The sequence below is a fragment of the Varanus komodoensis genome, unplaced genomic scaffold (genome assembly GCF_004798865.1).
Source record: "Varanus komodoensis strain SLA01 unplaced genomic scaffold, ASM479886v1 scaffold11, whole genome shotgun sequence".
NCBI classification, from domain to species: Eukaryota; Metazoa; Chordata; class Lepidosauria; order Squamata; family Varanidae; genus Varanus; species Varanus komodoensis.
Window position 1 is genome coordinate 32,090,050 of NW_025335317.1, and position 18,432 is coordinate 32,108,481.

The window sequence follows — 18,432 nt, forward strand, 5'->3', positions numbered from 1 at the left end:
AAGAAACTAAATTTTGAAATATAATGAAAACATGGTTCACAGTTGCAATGCTATCTTTTTTTTTTACCAAAACAGGCATCAGCTTACATACATTATCATAATTTCCAAACCTATGAACATAATTTCCAAATTGCTATCCTTATATGCCAAAAATAGTGGTAATATGAGGTTTTCACAATTGAGGTTTTTTTCAACCTAGTATCCATGGAGATAAATTCTGTAGAAAAGTTTTCACATGTTATCAGCTATCAATAATTTAGACATTTTATATATATACTTGTTCACTAGCTATGTAAACTATTGTGAAATGTATCCTCTCAAATAGATAACAAGAATCTTAAACTAGCTTTTTCCTATGTAATATTAGTATTATGCTGTACCCAGTTTAAAATTGACAAAATCTTACTCCCATTTCAGCATTAGGATATTGTGGTCCCAAAAGAAGAAGTATGCCATTAACCACACTCAAATTAACCCTTTAAGTCAAAACTGAGTTTGCTCTTCTGTTAAAACCCAGTCTGTTAGAATTGGGAGATGAGGTTTGTGTCCTGGCATGGTGCCTGCATCAGACTTCAAAACTATATCCTAACACAGGAGACAAAGGATTTCACCCCAGCCACATTGTTCTCTTATGTAATTTGTGCCCCACATTCTCACATGACTCGAAAATATCTTTAACCCAACACATAAGCAGCTGAAAAGAGATGGTAACAAATGCCACCAGATTTACTTGAAATAAGAATTCAATAGGGAATTGCAAGTTGAAAGACTAAATCTTTACTTGGCATTGTTGGAGTCACTGAATTTTCACAGCAACTATTTTTTACAGTAAAAATACTGAGGTGGGACCAGCACTGAACTTTGGAATCAAGTGTTAAATACAAAAACGACTTTAACAAGAAATTTATTCCTTCTCCATGACCAAGGGCGGAATTATTTCACTGGAGACCATCACCACCTCCCTTCAAATGCAATCACACAGGTTGGTTTTAGCACAAAGGGAGGAAAGTCAGCACATAGGAGAAGGGACATACAGTTTACATGCCCCTACTGGAGCAGAGTGGAGGAGAGACCTGAAAAAACAGAACCCCTCCCAATGGGAAGGGCCACCAGCACCACCTCTTTTTCTAGGAGCCTGCAGGCAGACATCTGCTCCTCTACCCATCTTGGCTTCTGCAGGCTCAAGGCTAGTCTCCAGCTGCAACAGGAAGCAGACATTTACAGCTCTAGACACATTTCTATTTTATTACTGCCAAGGTGAAAAAAGACACCTTGGCCCAACAGGCAACCAGTAAAATTTTTCCCAAAAATAACTTGGTACAAAACAGATCTGTTTCAGAATTTTAAAAAAAAAAGAAAGAAACCTTTACATGAGTTTAAAACCTATTCCAAAACATAAAAGTAAAACAAATTCCATTCTTGATATTAGTAGTAGCCGCCGCCATACACCTTTCCCCTCCCGCCGGGGAGCATGGAATGAGATGTCTGCAGTCCTTCCCATGCACACGACGTATCAACAGCTTTAACTGGTGTCCATCTGAAAGAAAAGAGACACTTGGTTGCCAGCAGCTGAGCAAAATAGCAAGAAAGCTACATGATTATCTAGGCTTGCTCCTTAGAAGTATATTCCAGCCCGTTCAGCACTATCATAAACTTTAAAAATTGCTTCCCTGTTAAGTCTACATGTTACTAGGAAACTTATTTCTTTAACCTGGAGGACTTACATATTTCTCAATACTTCTCCTGTTCAGCTGTAGTTGTAAGAACACAACAGATTCAAGCTATTTTCAGAAAAAGGTTCTGAAAAGGAAGAAACATAACCCTCCTGTATGCGAAAGTATTAACAGGTTTGAAGCTTTCACTATAAACCAGGGGGACCCCTTTGGAATGATCCTCAGATTCCCCTCCCATCAAGGAATGGATAACATCATGAGGCAAGGCCTTGTCTGTGATAGGGCCACCTCCCTAATGCCATCTCATTCCTAGTCAAACTTTGCGGATTTTTCTGAGATGGAGGTGGGGGGCACAGGCTGGAAAAGCACTCTTCCAAGCTAGCATCTCAGCCAGGTACCTGATTTTGCTTCATTAAGCTTGCCCTGGATTGGAAAAGCCTGGCCAGAGTAAAGTCCATACAGGCATCAGTGTCACCTGCTTTACTTTCTTCCAATGGTGAACAAGCAAAATGGACATATCTCTACTTTCAGATTAGGCTGGCAGCTCAGAGTACTAGAGGACAAAGGTGGAGCAAGGCATAAAAAGGTTTTTTCCTTTAATCTTCCATTTTAATTAATGGTTAGATTAGCATTCAGTACAAGTTAATATTTTAAGAGCTCCTATTTTTACAGTAATATCATTTACTGGCGCTATTAATAGCATTTACTATTGTTTCAAATAATACTAACAGTATCAATTCCCAAATCTATTATAGCAGCATCTTATTCTTACATCTTATGGTCCTTCTAATTCTCTAATTTGTCTACTGAATCCATTTATAGGAGCTTGACAAATATAAAAAATAAACCTATCAACTGATAAAAAGCAGAGGCTCAAATGACTTTAGCACGTGTAGCGATTACCATTCAAAATTATGCACCATTGCATATCAAGAGTAAAAAGCCTAAAATCTGTACCCAACAGTATATAGATTATGCATAATCAGAATTGATGGGGACAGTATTAAGTAACAAGTGCTCTGGAGTCCGGTAAAAAAGCACTGAATTTAGAGTTGTTTCTCTTGTTCCAAATCATGAACAGTACAGATAGAAAAAACTGGAATGTAGCAAAATGTGCCTAGCTTGATCCTTGTATTTCTTTATTAGATTTTTAGCCCACCCCATTTGCCACAAGGCTTCCTTTGCAGGCCAGGAGTTCTAACAAAGGACACTATATGCTTTTTCTTAAGTTTGGGAGTTACTACGTCACTGCAGAACTGGAGAGCCAGTAAAGTGTACAGCATATGGTTAAACTATGGAATTTGCTGCCACAGGAAGTAGTAATGGCCCCCAATCTGGATGGCTTTAAAAGGGGATTGGACATGAGGAAGGTGGCTATCACTGACTATGTGCTGCTTCCTTTACCAGTGGTGGCATGCCTGCATACACCAGCTGCTTATGAGCTTGGGCAGGAGGAGATCGTGCACCCAATTCTGTTTGAGTGATTCTCTGGGCAGCTGGTTTGCCATTACGTGCACAGAGTTCTGGACTAGATGGATCTTTGGTCTGATCCAGCAGGGCTTTAATTTTTCAGTGGTTAGTGAACTAGTATACAGCCAACATATTGCTCAGCATTAAGGCTAACTGCTGAGTTCCTGTGGAGTTACACTTTTTCTCCCAGATGTCCAATGTACAAAAGCATATTATTAGCTCTCCCATCAGGCTTGCTTCCCCTGCCACCCCCTCCTGCACCCTCTCCTACTTACCCTGGCATTGTAGGCATCCAACTGTGCATCCAACTCTTCTGCAGAAAGCTGCTGTTTAGAACTCCTGCCAGCACCTCTACCTCTGCCCCTGTTGCCACGGCTGCCCCGCCTGGTGCCACCGCCAAAGCCACCTGAACCACGGTTTCTTGTCATGCCTCCCCTATTTACACTAAAGGGGGGAAAGCTGAATTAGAAGCATTGTAAGTAATTCACAGAGATAAGATAAGCTGCATACTCCACAAAGAAGTCAGAGTGGATACATGTGATTATAGTATGTTTGAGGTTTTAATAAACCCTGGGGATGGGTCATAGAGAGGGTTTTCTTTAAACGATCAATCAAAAGTACAAGTGTACCAGGTCTTCACCAGGTTTATCTCCTATAACACAAGGCTACCACATAGCTAACAAAGTGTAAACATCATGGTAAATTACCTACCTCTGTATTGGTCTTCTCTGTGTATCTATCTGTGATGTAACCAGCTGAATGTTCATGGGACGTCCTAGAGAGAGCAAGAAAAACAAATGATTTACGACAGTTTTGTAAATACACCCACATATTACTAGGGCAGCAAAGGAGAAATAGAACGTCCCTCTTCAGGCAACCCACTGCATTCCTATGCTGAGTGCAAAGGACAGACATTCCTCCTCTGACAGCTCACTTGACTTCTAATATTGAGTCTATGCCATTCGTTCACTTCCACAACACTTTATATGCTTGTCCTGCATACAATCTCTTCTCACCTACAGCTGCCAGAAAAATGCTTAAATAAATAGTTGTATTATGACTAGGACAGTGCTGGGCCATCTCCCACACAGATGAACAAGTACTTACCATCCAGGGGAACTCCATTGTATTGTTTCATAGCCTTCAGAGCATCTGCCTTTCTCTCAAAGTGAACATCTGCAGTACCCAGACTACGTCCAGACCGGTCATAGTGCACTGCTGCCTTCTTCAATGTCCCAAATTCTGCAAAAAGCTCCTAAAAGGTAAAACGATAAGATGAATACATCATATATCCCTGAACAGTTTTTCAAGTTAACAAACTTGTTCAGATCACCTTATAACATAAAGTTATTAACTAGGAAAAAGGGCAGTGAGATTTTCTGTTCTCCATAAATGCTTTACTTTTTATTACAGCTATAAGTTAGGTCCCACATCCCCTTTGCCTCCCTTTTTGCTTACATTTAGCTCCAAAACATGGGAAGTACAACGAATCTTTCAACCACTAGCTAGCACAGGCTGTCCTAAACAGGTAAGTGACACTACATGATGGTACTGTAAGCAAAGTAGCCCCAGCAATGAAGTAGGAGGGGAGAAGTCTGTTAAAGTGATAAAACTTGTTCTTCTTCTTCTCTTCTGTAGCCACCCTGAAAACCTGCTCCTGAAGGCACACGGGGGAAAGCCTCCCTACCCGTTCCACTGACAGAAACAGTTCTGTCAGTGGAAAACATGTATTAGTTTCATCCAAAAAGTTTAACATGTAGCACAAAAACAACTGCCCACAGCGTGCACAGTTATTTAAGCACCTTATCTGTGTTAGGATTTGATTCAAAGAGGTGGAAGAAACTGCAGGTGCATGCTTGTCAACAGTATGGTGGCATCTTTTGAGTCTCAAACCATGTAAGTGTCTTCAATTCTATGCTGTTTCAAGAGCCAATCAGCAAAACGGCTGAACACCATGAGCCCAATGCATTTGAGACCAAAGATCACTTGAAAAATTTTGCATCTACTTTAATATGGAAGCCAAGCTACAATAAGATTTGAACATCTTAACTGATTTATCCATCTTTCTTTTATATAGTTTTCCCACTCTCAAATATGAAATGAATCACAAAAAGGATTTTCATGTAATGTTACCCTCAACATTCTTATAAGATAAACATTTGTTATATATTTAGCTCACATAAGGGAATAAAAATATCATGTGTGAGCTCACGTAAGAGAATAAAAATATCAAAGGATAAACAGCAAGAAAGAATATGCCTAACAGTACATATCATTAGAGAAAGTATTAAAAAGAAGCCTTAGTTTCAGATTCTCTGCCAAGGAAAGGTTCCAAGAGGCAGCCTAATCTTCACTAGCCAGAACGAAATGACTACATTTCAAAAATGAATATATATCAGCAGAGTCGTGCAAAGACTTAGTTCTATAAGTGACCATATATAATCCAAATAGCAACTGAGAAAGCTAACTAGAAGATCATCCTAAACGATATTAAAAAATGGTGCTGCTGATCATTCACTGCAGGGCAGTTTTGAAAAAAGATCAAGCTTAAGTACAACAAAGAAGTTATGCATGTAGAATCCGCAACAACAAATAAGACCTTATCACATGATCAAAATGAACAAAGCATAAACGAGTTACAACTATCCACTAATCCAAAACAAAATATTACAGTCAAAGGAAAAAAGTACCTGTATATCCGCATCCGAGACACCAAAATCCAAATTAGAGACTAAAAGTTTTCCGCCTGTCTCCACACCAGCGCCAGGACCAAAGCCGCTATCGAACAGATCGTGCTGCCATTTTTCAGGGAGCTGTTTGGGCTGTAAAAAAATAATAAAACTCGAGTCAGCACGGCCCAGCATCTCGAAGGAGCTCCCACACCCATTACACACTTTCGGCATCTCAGTTAAACCGAGGGGCGCCCCCCAGTTTGTTCTCGTTCTTCAAAACACGTACTCCCCAACCAAGCCTACGCACACCGGTAACCGGAATCTGCTCCCACGCACCGAACAGCGGCCGACAGAGCTCCTCCGCGTGGCGGAGATTCCATTCGATACTACTCAGAGAACCCGAAGACCGTAGAGTCCCAGGCTGCATTGTTCCCATAAAGAAGTTTAAGAGAGGAGGAGGAGGGCCCAGCTCGCTCCGCTTCTCCGCAAAGCCCACCGCCGAAGGGATCCACCCTAGTCCGCGCACCCCGGAACGTACCCGACTGTAGGGCGCGGGTCTGTTCCTGCCGCCTCCCCGGGACAGAGCGGCTCGGTTCCGCACAGGGCCGCCACCGCCCGCTCGGCCAGCTCCGCCTCGGCCAGCCCCGCCGCCTCGGCCCGCAGCTCCTCTGCCACGACCACGGCCGCCACCGGCCCGCCCTCCTCCACCTCGCTGACTCCGGTTGAGTTTAATAATATCATCCAAAGACATATCCATTTTGTCGCCCATGATGGCGGCTTCCTCCGGCTCCCGGGGCCTACACTTCCGGCCGCGCTAGACCGGGGAGCGGAAACGGATGAGGCGGGAATAGGAAAAACAAGAAGGGGGAGAAAAAGCGCGCGCACATGTAGAGTTGGCTTTTTGTGTGAAAGAAAGAAGCAAGCGACGTTATCGCGCGGGGTTTTATGGGAGTGGGCCCGCAAGGAAGCATGGGAGACCATCAGGGGCGGGACTTCCGGTACGGTGAGGCTTTGGGGAGTCCGCTTTAGGCGCGAATGGGGGGATTGAGATAAACGTAAGCGGCGGCGGGCGGGGCGCAGATACCTTTTTCTGCGGCGGGAGGAGCGGCCGTTCCTGAGGGGGAAAGGGATGTCGCTTTGCTTTGGGGAGGGGCCTCTTCCCCACTCTCAGTTCCCCACCTCCAGTCTCCTACCGCCTCCGCAGGCGGTTCCCTCGGCGCCCCTTACGCCGGGCACTCTCTCCCAGGACTTCCGAGCAGACTCCTTTAAATCTTTCCTCGGACCTTTCGTCCGTACCGCACGAGGCTGCGTTTGATCGCATTCATCCCTTGCCTCTTTCCCCAGTGCCTGGTCTCCCCTAGTGTAAGCTTCTTGAGATAGAGCCTTTGTCTCTCTTTCTTTTACTTACGTTCAGTAGTATGGTAAAGTGCCAAGAAAGTGATCCTGGAATAAGCAACAACTTTGGGCTAAAGCCAATCAGATTGACTCATAAGAAAAAAAGATGAAATGAGCTGTGGAGGCGGGATAAGACTTTTTTTTTGAAAGCCTGCACTTTGTAAATGCTAAAACCGTACTTATGTTAATAAAGTTGATGGTTAATAAAATGGCATTTTTCTTTGCTTTTTTTCTTATGGATAACTCAGGTGTTCTAATTAAGTTTTTAAAAATTCTGGTTAATGCTTCCTGATCTCTTCTTTGCACCCTCCCCCCTGCAAATCCCCATGGCTTTCCCATACTGTATGTTATGTCTGGACCTTTGATGAATCCTACCATGATGCAGTTGTGCCAGACAGTGCAGCCTTCCTTTATGTTAATTAGTATCAGAAGACTAACAATGAAATCTATGTGGTTATTCAAAAGTAAGCTCCTGAATTCAGTGTTCTAGGTAAATAGAGATAGGATTGCAGCTTAATACTGTTTTCTGAAGGAAAGCCACCATTGTTGCTTAATCCCATTAGCTGACCTGAAATTTCTTTTGCCTTTAGCCTGATCTCATCTAATTGAATTAGCATGGTGCTTCCTCTGCTCCATTTTAACAGAACCACAAGTTAAAGACTGGGGCTTTTCCATCATACTCATCATTTTCTCTCCATTTTGTTTATTGGTTATCTAACTTCAGATAGAATATGAACTCAGGCTGGCTCCTTGCTTTTGTAAATGTTTTAGTAAATAAAGATATTAGTGCTCCTTTTGATGTAACATAACTTCCTGCAACTTTTGTTTCATTTGCAGAGTAGAACTGTGTGAAAAACTCTGGTAAGGGTTATCACCCACTTTTTATATGCCAGAGATGTGTGTCTGTCTTCATTCTATCTTAATATTTCAAGTGATTGCTAGTAGCACTCATGGAGGTATTTGTCCTTCAGCACCAGTAAAAAAGGATAAATGGCATTTGAAATTACACAAATTCCTAATCTAATAAAATGATTAGGAATATACCTTGCAAGGCATGCCTTTTGTGTTAATTCAACCTAGTAAGATTATAGCAGGCATTTGTGTCTTCTTTATAAACTGTTAAGCTCCTTTCCCCTTACAAGCATATGGGGTAAGCCCACAGGCCAAATTCCAAACTGGGAAAAGTCTAAGGAGGCTGCATTCTATTGAGAGTGGGTAGGACCAAAATGTGATGATTACCCATTTTAATTCTACCTAGAAATAAACAAAAACTGTAGCATACCTACTAAAAAGTAAACAGGACAAGCCTCAAGTACTGAATCACTTAGCACCTCCTTTGCTAGATCCTGCCCTCCTTTCCTCAAGGGAGCAGCTCTAATCTTTAGTTAGCTGCTGATAGAGATACAAACCAGAGCCCAAGAGAGAAACTGGCAGGCCAGATGAGGATCTCCACAAGTAGAGGTTTCCCATTACTGTTACAGAGGATGCTGGAGTTCAAAGGTAGAGCACAGAGCAGAGCTGATAGGCAAGGCACCTGAATGTTGTCCTAGGCATCCTTGTCAAGTGGGATCCTACATCATTTTTTCCTGTATAATTGTTTTTTTTTTTAATTTAAGAATGCAAAGGACTGACTGTAGCCAGTATTTCAATGTTAGGTAGCCAACAGAGTTAGCTGAAGCAGGTATACAAATGTCTAATCAGTGAAATGTGAGAGTACAATTTTGTGGGGCATGGGTTTTCTCATTTGGAAAAATTATGGCAGTCCCCATACAAGCTTATATTTATTCTTTTCCCCAGGTACTATCCTGAGCATAGTGTGTAATCTGGACATAATGAAAGTGAAAATCAAGAGCTGGCATGGAGTTGCTTCCTGGCTCTGGGTTGCCAATGATGAGAATTGTGGCATTTGTCGGATGGCATTTAATGGTTGCTGTCCAGACTGTGAGTATCAGGTCTATCTGCCCACTAGCATTACTACTGACCAGTGTTTACTGTCTTCTCTTAACTTTTTCTTAAGGAGATCTATGTTTTGCAGGTAAGGTGCCTGGCGATGACTGTCCTCTGGTATGGGGTCAGTGCTCACACTGCTTCCACATGCATTGCATTCTCAAGTGGCTTAACTCCCAGCAAGTCCAGCAGCACTGTCCAATGTGCCGACAGGAGTGGAAATTCAAGGAGTGACCATGACAAGCTTTCTTCTCCCCCACCTTTTGAAGTTCATGGAGTGTCCATAAAGCTTGTTGCAGATTCAGCCATCTGCAAGCTTGAACTTGTTTTTAGAAAATTGTATATATTGTCAAGTTTTTCCAGACCTACCAAAGGCAAGGCTGATCAAGGGAAAGGAGGGGGAGCACTGTTACTATGTTACGTTGTTCCAGCACTTTTGCCCTATGTGCAGTCCCCCACCACGCTCTTTGTGCCGTTCAGTTACTGGTGTGATCTCAAGATCTCTTATAGTGTGTGATGTATGTGGCTGTGTTGGTGAAGGCAAGAGTACTGAGCAATTGAATGCCATCATTTTTTTAAATTTGAGCAAGTAAATGCCATGTTACAACACTTAGACTCCATTGTTCTATTTGTCTGTGAATTGCCTGAAACATGATGGGCTTGATTGGTGAGAGGTGGCTCTCTCAGCTGCTTTAGAAAATTAGATAACTGTTCAAAAAGAATCATCCTGTTGAATGCATATACTCAGCTGTTGTATTCTGAGGCATGAGACAAAACATTTTTCTTATCCCTGTTTCTCATATGTGTCCCTTGTGCCTAGATGGTTTCTTGTTGCTACTTAGCTCTGCCAACATGGAACCTTTATACCACTACACTGAACCTGTTTGGTCCACCGTGTAATCCCACGGAGGCCTACAGAGTTTTGGTTGGGGATCTAAACCCATGACTACAAATATAGTGCCAGAGAATGTGGGGGAGGGACACTCAGGCTTTCATCTTGGCCTATGAAGTACAATAATATGTTTGTTCCCAAATGGCTGTAATACCGGATTAGTCTTGTTGCCAAGTGCTTACCCACAGTGTAAATGAGAGCACTTGGATATGAAGTGCTTCCAATAAAGTACTTGATTCATTTGTTCTAAAGCCCTTTACTACTCTCCATCCAAACTGAGATTCTTCAAAGCTGGTCACAGCCAGGAGTACAGTTTTCGTATCTGCGGTCTGTGTGCACTCTAGGTGCACAATTGCAAGGATAGGATGCAACCACTGGAAAAGGGGGGTGTTCTCATTAACATCTTAACCATACCTATAATTTTTGATGGGAAAAGCTTCCTGTAGTAGATTAATTATGTATCCATACAGCCTACAGACCAGCTGTTTCTGATTATTCATCCTGGCTGTTGGTTGCTCAGATCTTTCTTGCTGTGTATGCCACCCCCGGCTGCAATGTGTAATTGGAGACCCTTCGTGACACCTAAACAAGAAGGTATTATTATTAAATGATGATTCCAAGCTGTGATTTTTTCTAACACAGAGGTTATGTTCACACAACACGAAAGGCAACCCTGTATGGTTACCATAGTTTGCAGTTTTCTACCATGATCTCTACCTAACAGACAGTGGTTTCTACTTTATCATGGTTTCTATCCCCCTAGCTCAGTCATGAGTCAGGCACTGGGCCTGAAATTTACTCCCAAAGTGTATCATTCTCTGCCTGGATCATTTGCCTTTTCCTCATTGGTCCACACATAGAGGCTGGATGGCTGGAGTGACCCCTGCAGTTGCCACTCTCTGGTAGTTGCATACCAGCACCTTGGGAACCATGATTCTGTGTTCAGACATGACAAGCCATGATGATACAAAGGAACTGTAGAAAAAACTATTGTTCCTTATCATGGTTACCAAACTTGCCATGGTGAAATACCACAGCTGGGTTCAGACTACATGACAAACCATCAATGGCAAAAGCCCACCATACTTGTTGTGTTGCCTGAACCCAGCCAGAGTATGTCATTGTTCATTAAATGGTATCTTTAGCTACCAGTAGTCAAATTCTCCAGCAAAAGGCCAACTTTGAGTGTCCATAAAGCATTTCCAAGCTTTAAGAGAGAGCCTTTTTCAGCAAAGCATAGCACTAACCTCTGCTAGCTAGGGGCAAACAATTGAATTTAGTTAAAATAAGCAATGCCTCAGTGTTTTCTGAAGTTCCAACAGTTGAACCAGGGTTTAATTAAACTCTTAACACCCAGAATATTTACTTTTAAATTGTGAAAGCGTAACAACACTCACCCATGGTGTAAGCTGCTCTTCAGTGTTCCTTTAATAAGTTATTTATAATATGCATAGAATATCGACTTGCTATAGAGTAACACAAAAACAATGTGCAGAAAAAGCAATCTATGCTTCTGCATGAATCACTGAGCCTCTTCATGTGTCTCAAGGTCCTGCTTTAGCTGCCACGTGAACTGATGTGGAGAATGAGAGGGGCAGTTGCTCTTGGCACACGTTCCCAGGGCATGCTGATCTAGCCTCGTCAGGGAGGGGGCTGAAAAACTGAGACTCCAGACATTGAGATGATAGAAATGGAGTTTATCTCAAGGCTCCCCTCTTCAGGGGTTGAGGCAGACTTTTAGAATAGCCAGGAATTACAACTGTTGGAAGAGGGAATGGGACAGCAGCTCCAGGATCCAGACAAGGCTGGTATGACTCTTGACCCCATGGCATGGCATCAGGAGAGAAGGGCTAGCCAACTAGAGGGCCTGTGTACAGAGAAGAGGCTAGTTCAGCTCCAAGGGGGCCTTCCCAGAGCGATGGCGCCCAGACTCAAAAGGAGAGTTCTCAGAAGCAGGTGCTAAATTGGGTTCAACATGCCACTCTGTGCGTGTTCAGAGACTCATGCTTTGTTTTGCTTACAGGAAATGCATTGGAGAATAAGGAGAGGGGTTTTGCCAAAGAATGGTCTGTTTTGGAAGTGCAAATGAGGAAACCTAGCTCATAACAACCTGATTACTATTTTGGGCACACCTCCGGAAGGGGAAAAGCTGGCCAGCCCAGACCCGTAACAGGCAAAAACACAACAGTGGTCTCTCTTCATTGTGTGAATGATTGATCCAGTTATACCAGTGAAGAGGTGTGCAAGAATTCACAATCCCTAGCTGAGACCAGGAGGCAGCAATGCAAAAATAAGAGATGAGAATGAGAAGGAAGGACTCACTGGAGTGGAGCCTAATGCTGGGAACAATTAATGGCAAAAGAAGAAGGGGAAGGCAGAGAATGAGGTGGCTGGATGGAGTCGCTGAAGCAGTCGGTGTGAGCTTAGGCGGACTCTGGGGGATGGTGGAAGATAGGAGAACCTGGAGGAATTCAGGGTTGGACGTGACTTCACAACCAGCATAGGCACCCTACCTTGTGGATGGGTACTTAATTTGGGTTCATAACAATATTTAATTAAGGTATTCCTCATTAAACTCAGTTTGGAAATTACTGCTCCTTTAGTGTATTTTTAGAATGTTTAAAAAAGCAAATTACAGAATGTTTCTGCCCCAAATATTCTACCTTATCTGACTTCCAAATGTTTTGTGATACTCAAATAGTACTGGAAATGCAAAGTTTGAGGCAATATTCTATCTTCCATATCTATGGAGAAGGGCCTGAGGAAGCAGCAAATTTATCATGTTGCCACATGGGTTGTAGCTTTTAAACAGCAGACCATCATAAAATGTGTTGGCAAGTATTACTGCCTCATTCAAAGTCAGCTTTCCAAAAAAGGTGCCCTGCTTCAGCAGGGATGGTGGCTTCTCTTTGGAGTTTGGCATCTTACCACATATGTTGAACATTTCTTATCTTGAGTCCATGTCCTTACACAAAATGCTAGGAAATACAGCAGTGCTGTATTAATGTGCTGTTTGAGCATGGCTGTATTTCTGCATATGGCCATAAGGCGCTAATTCAGTCTCGGCCATACTGCAACCTCTTTGAGAACCAAGATGCCTTGAGCTGTGGTCTTCAGGCAAAATCTTCACATTTACTCGCTTCATACCATCTTTAGGTATATGGGACAGATCATGGCTCCTGTATTTTCCTGCCCTCTGAAGAAAACTGTGCTTAATCATTCTTGAATCACAGATTCTTGAATCAGATTCTTGAATCCGATATGTGCTTTACAGCGGGGGCTGTGAGCCTTAAAAACTGGCAAATTAAACACAACTGTGAGAATGACAGCCAGTTCTTTGACTCCATTGTGAAACATCTGCCACTGGTCCTGTGATCTGGAGTGCAAGAGTTGGGCTAACTTCCCCAGCATTCCTGCAAGCAACTGGGAGAGGGGAGATTTCCCAGTGGCAAGTGCAAGAGCAAAGGCTTAAGGACATCCTTTCTCACTCCGTTAGCCCTGCACTGAAGCCTGCAGTTTAAACTATCCCGAGAGAGCAGCTGCATCACGCATGACATGTGGCCCTGCCCTAGATGCTACATGATTATGATCAAGTATACCCAGAGTGCAACCTTGGGTCCCAGTCCAGCAATACATGTATACTGCACTGAAATAAATGGAGCTTCCACCCATGTAAATCCGTTTGGACCATAAGAGCATACACGTGTCTTAGCACTGCATCCCTGAGCAGAGGAGCTTCAGAATAAGCTGGAGGAGAACCCGCCCTCTTAGATGAGTTTGTGGTTCCAGTGGGGACTGGGGCCTCCTTCCTAGTTCCGTCTCAGAGATACCTGCAAAATAAAAGGGCTTGCACACAAAAATACCAACAGGAGGTTCTATACCTTGCATGCAAGTGGATAATACCATTTGAGGGTAGTAACAAGAAACAATTGCAGTCTAACTTCTTTTATAGCTTTTGGCAACCTCTTTATCCCAACTGGTTAATCGGTCTAACACGAAGGATATTTACATTGGCTTTGTTAAATTTGCATTTTCTGATTCCTGCAAGCCTGACTTCTATCTATTGGGACACAATGATCATTTACATTCGTTAACATTTTCTCCCTTCAGGCCGAAACTCCCTTGTCAACCCTTTCCTCCTCAACCTATTCTCATTCGAGGACAGCTGCGTGCACGACTGGAAAAAGCCGCGAGAGGGCAGTAGATTCTACTATGGTGGGGCTGCAGTCCAACAAACTTGGTAATTCTTGCTCAAGTTAAGAAACTTCCACAGCCTGCTTCAGCAAGGGACAGCTCCCGAGCGCGATAAAATGGGGAGAGGCGGGAATCGAGGGAAGGATGTGTGCGCGTGAGAAACTAGGAGACTGCAGAGGAGAATGGCACAGTCCGAATGCACTTCACACCTACCCTGATTGATTGATTGATTGATTGATTGATTGAGGCAATCCAATCAATTGATGCATCACCTTCCAGATGCATCAACTGTGAATAGTGCATCCATGGCTGCTAAAGCACTGTAATCTTGTACTGCTACTTGGCAGCTCTTTTACATGTCTATGAGTAGAAAAGGGCCACTGAAAATATATTCGAAGCGATATCGAATAAGGATTCACCGCAACGAAAATTCAGAAATTGTCATTTTAAATGGAATTACATGGTATGTTCCGTGTCTGTGCTACCACAAGCGATTAGATTCCAACTAGTCACAGAAGATCCCTTTTAAAGATCAAAATAGTATACAACCAGATCCTAGAATTCTATGATCCTTGAAATTACCGGTTTAAAATGTTATTCAACGGAGAGAAATAACATGTGCTGTGGGCAGTAAGCCTGTCTTAACGAGACAGGCGCCCAAGTCCGATTCCTCCCTTCTTCCCGGGCGTGAAGCTCGGGGCAATTCTGCCTCAGCTGCCGGAGGGCCGATTCGCCGCTTGCTCCGCAGCACCGGGGGGCTGTGCGGCCGCGGGCCTCCGCCGGCGGGGCAGCAAGCCTCGTGCTGCTCTCCCCACCATGCTTGGCCTTCCCCTCGCCGACCTTCCTCCCCATCCAAGAGGAGGCTCCGACCCGGGGTCACGCCAGCTTCAAGAGGCACGTCCGGGGAAGGAGCCCGTGGATCCGGAGCGAGCCTTGCTCCTGCGCAGACACGCCCGGGGCGGCGGCGGCGGGCGCCCCTGCCTTCCCCGCAGCCCTTTCCGCGGAGAGGGCGCTTCGCCCGCCGCGCTCCCCCGCCCGCTCCGGGGTGCGGGGGGCTCCGGCGGGAGGCTGAGCCATCCCGCCCCCGCCGCTGCCTCCCCGATATAAGGCGCCGCCGGTGGCAGCCGCCCAGCCGCCGCGCCAGCCCCAGCCGCAGCCGCGCCATGCGGGGACCCCGCGCTCCGGCGCTGCTCTGCCTCGCCCTGGCCGCGCTGCTCAGCCCGCCCGCCGAGGCGTGGTACAAGCAGGCGGCCGGCCCCAGCTACTACTCCGTGGGCAGAGCGTCCGGGCTGCTGTCCGGCATCCGCCGCTCGCCCTACATGCGCCGCTCCGGCTCCGACGACAACGGCGGGACGGACAGCAGCGCCGAGAACAGCGCCGCCGCCGCCGCCGCCTTTCTGGCCGCCGAGCCGCGCCAGAGCCCGGGCGGGCTGCGCAACATGGTGAGACGCCCTCGGGCCGGGGGCCGCGCACGGCTCGGCAGTGAGTCGCGGCGCCCCCGGCAGCCGGGGCTCAGGCGGGGGGAAGGGGTGGCGGGGAGGGCTCCTCTTAGTCTATTTACGATAAGCATATGACATCGACTAGATTGCAACCTGGTCACATTATTATAGTAATTATAGCAAAGGATACTCGTTTCTTTATTATGTTCTAGCTACTCCGTTTGCAATCTTCCTCAAAGACAGCCCCAAACAGAAATTAAACAGAAAAGCAGCACTGAGAGGCAACTTTTATAAAAACCAGTACAAGCATCTGTTTGCAACCAAATCCTAAAGCTGGTTACCCAGAAACAAGTCTGGGTAAATAAGGTGCAATTCTAAACCTAATCACTCGGAAGTGAGCCCCGTTTACATCCAGAGAGTGGGACTTATATCCAGGTAAAGTTACAGGAGTTGCAGCTCTAGGAAAATAGAGTTGCTGGCTCCTAGAACACCTGGAGAAAAGTATTCTTAATTAAGAAATGTGTCTCCCACTCCCGTGTTTTCCACGAAGTGGATCGAAAGTGTTCCAAGTGCATGCACTGGACTTGAAAGCTGGGCATGGCCAGTGGGTGGGGGAAACCTGGCCCAGGCGCCCTCCTCCTTCCAGCTGCCCTCATCACGCTCTCCTCTCTCTCTCTCTCTCTCTCTCTCCCCCACCCCCAGGCAGTGTGCGTGAAAGAAGTGGCCCCGGAGCTACAGAGCTGCCAGCTGCTGCCGGGCGCGCCCAGCATAATTCAGTGCAAGGCTGATGTCACCGTCTCCTTGGACCCCACCGACTGCATCAGCCCTTGAGTCCTTTCCTGTAATCCGGACTGGGGCACCTGGGCTGGGTGAGCAGACGCGGCTAGGCAGAAGAGGAGGTTTGTCTCTAAGAAAGGCAAGCAGCCCAGAAGGGTGAGAAGACGGATTCTCTTTCTCATCCCCCTGCATCCGATAATAAATGTGCTTTAAACCGCTCTTGGGTCTGTCTGTATCTTGCATGTGGTGCTTGCTTATATTTATTATTCCACTTCTATCCCAACGTTCTTCCTCCAAGGAAACCAAGGTGTCTGACACGATCTTTTCCTTCTCCATCTTATGCTCACAGCATCCCTGTAAGGTAGGTTAGGCTCTGAGTCAAGGGTGCGGGGGCCAGAACACAGAACTCCCAGGTCCCAGTCCAGGATTCTCATCCCTGCATCACAGTGGCTCTGAAAGAACCGGCTGAAGGAAAACACCAAGGGTCTTCCAGACAAAGGGTTCCGAGCACTCCCAGCCCAAACACCTTTTGCAGCGATTCCATCCTTCCCTCTAACATAACTGTGGCAAGAAAGAGGACAGAGGAAGTGATAGGAAAGGATTCCACACACTGGAAGAGTACAAATGGGAGAGTTCTGAGAATTAAGCAGAATAAATGCCTTGCCTGGCAGCACCCCAAAAATAGATGGTATTGTTGCATAGACCCCAACTATTGATTTTGAACTTGGCTGCATGTTTTGGTTTGGTGTGTGTGTGCAAGGAAAAAGGATAATGTAAAATTCAAAGAAAATTGAGCGAGCATTTTAAAGCCAGCTGCATTTTGTGAGGAAGTAGGCACTGACTCACAAATGCATATGCCGCCATGCTCAGCCTCTGAGGGTAAAATGCTAATGCACGTTTACCTCCCTGTAAACCTGAACCTGTAACAGTTTGTTTGGTGCTACAGGGATTTTGGTATGTCTTAAACTGTTCTAGTTCTGTTTATTGCAATGACACGTAAAGAACATAAAAATACAAAAAAATCATATGGTTCTGATGAAATAATGAAATGGGATATTGTCATGCCTAGTTCATAGTTAAGATTCACTTATATATGCAGTTTATATCAGTGAAAGTTGGGTACAGCACTAGTATTTTATGTTCTTTATGTAGCCGTTGAATATATGGCACTGTTATTTTCTAATATTAAATGATGCTCACTTGCTATGGGTTCCATTGATGGTTCCATTGATCTTGCCGGTGGATTCCTTGCTGTTTGGGCAATGTTCTCCTTTGTATTTGTGCATTTAAAATGTGCCATCTTCCCTTTCCATTCATGGGCAACGCTTAACAGGTCACTGAACTCCAGGCTGAAACAAGAAAGCATTATCAGTGGGTCAATTTCTCTCCCCTGTGCCTTTCTTCCCAACCATTGACCTTTGGGTGCTTTCCCTTTGCTTCTGGATAATGCAGCGCATAGTGAGATTTGGCCAGAGCAAAACCAACGTGCCTGTTCCACCAGGGAGGCATTTAAATGCTAAATGCAATTGGTCAACTCTGCCCTTCACGGGGTATTTGCTTTTTCTTTGAGTTCTGTGGACACTGGAATCACAACTTCCGTCCTCCCATTTATGTTGCTCTCACCATCCAAAGGCAGAGCTGAACCTGAGAATGAGGCTGTGCTAACTGTGCAGAGGACGCATGGAAGAATTGTGTTGGAAGGTGTATTAGATGAGGTCTCTGATGGGCAGTGGCTTTCCAGGGACTCGGGCTGAGGATCTTCCATAGAACCCACCACAGAACCCACCACCGGAACCTTTTAACCAGAAATGCCAGGGATTGAACTGGGAGCCTTTTGCATGCAAAGCTGTCGAGCTTTGATCCCTCCCTCCCTCCCTCTTTTCATTCATCCATTTGCCACCACCTCTCCCTGATGGCTTACTTTATTTGTAAGGTATAATAACCAACGAAGCAAAAAATAATCCTTTACAAAT

The 18,432-nt window shown here is 44.9% G+C and overlaps 3 protein-coding genes across 7 annotated transcripts; 2 read left to right on the forward strand and 1 right to left on the reverse strand.

The window, feature by feature from the left end:
• Positions 1-754: 754 nt before the first annotated feature.
• Positions 755-6,687, reverse strand: ALYREF (Aly/REF export factor). Its single transcript, XM_044419903.1, has 6 exons — positions 6,354-6,687; positions 5,834-5,965; positions 4,251-4,398; positions 3,855-3,918; positions 3,419-3,587; positions 755-1,537 (listed from the first exon to the last, which is right to left on the reverse strand). Exons 1-6 carry the CDS (start codon positions 6,582-6,584, stop codon positions 1,523-1,525), a joined length of 759 nt encoding a protein of 252 aa, XP_044275838.1. The 5' UTR covers positions 6,585-6,687; the 3' UTR covers positions 755-1,522.
• A 33-nt stretch (positions 6,688-6,720) lies between these two features.
• Positions 6,721-10,294, forward strand: ANAPC11 (anaphase promoting complex subunit 11). Of its 5 annotated transcripts, none has more exons than XM_044419907.1 (3): positions 6,721-6,813; positions 9,008-9,151; positions 9,246-10,294. In XM_044419907.1, exons 2-3 carry the CDS (start codon positions 9,043-9,045, stop codon positions 9,389-9,391), a joined length of 255 nt encoding a protein of 84 aa, XP_044275842.1. In that variant the 5' UTR covers positions 6,721-6,813; positions 9,008-9,042; the 3' UTR covers positions 9,392-10,294. The 5 variants fall into 5 exon arrangements, with proteins under 5 accessions (XP_044275842.1, XP_044275840.1, XP_044275841.1 ...); XM_044419905.1 differs by having other exon boundaries at positions 6,740-6,818; XM_044419906.1 differs by having other exon boundaries at positions 6,804-6,870.
• A 5,112-nt stretch (positions 10,295-15,406) lies between these two features.
• NPB (neuropeptide B) lies at positions 15,407-16,638 on the forward strand. The gene is made up of 2 exons (XM_044420098.1): positions 15,407-15,685; positions 16,385-16,638. The coding sequence occupies exons 1-2, from the start codon at positions 15,407-15,409 to the stop codon at positions 16,511-16,513; spliced, it is 408 nt and encodes a 135-aa protein (XP_044276033.1). The 3' UTR covers positions 16,514-16,638.
• Positions 16,639-18,432: the final 1,794 nt, after the last annotated feature.

Bases quoted from the DNA above. Each gene is read 5' to 3' on its own strand.
- ALYREF (XM_044419903.1), bottom strand. From the start codon at position 6,584: ATGGGCGACAAAATGGATATGTCTTTGGATGATATTATTAAACTCAAC. The intron at 4,399-5,833 runs GTACTTTTTTCC...TTTACCTTTTAG, and splicing joins TCTCGGATGCGGATATACAG to GAGCTTTTTGCAGAATTTGG. The intron at 3,919-4,250 runs GTAAGTACTTGT...TGCTCTCTCTAG, and splicing joins CAATGGAGTTCCCCTGGATG to GACGTCCCATGAACATTCAG.
- ANAPC11 (XM_044419905.1), top strand. From the start codon at position 6,761: ATGGGAGTGGGCCCGCAAGGAAGCATGGGAGACCATCAGGGGCGGGAC. The intron at 6,819-9,007 runs GTGAGGCTTTGG...TCTTTTCCCCAG, and splicing joins GGGGCGGGACTTCCGGTACG to GTACTATCCTGAGCATAGTG. The intron at 9,152-9,245 runs GTGAGTATCAGG...TATGTTTTGCAG, and splicing joins TAATGGTTGCTGTCCAGACT to GTAAGGTGCCTGGCGATGAC.
- NPB (XM_044420098.1), top strand. From the start codon at position 15,407: ATGCGGGGACCCCGCGCTCCGGCGCTGCTCTGCCTCGCCCTGGCCGCG. The intron at 15,686-16,384 runs GTGAGACGCCCT...CCCCACCCCCAG, and splicing joins CGGGCGGGCTGCGCAACATG to GCAGTGTGCGTGAAAGAAGT.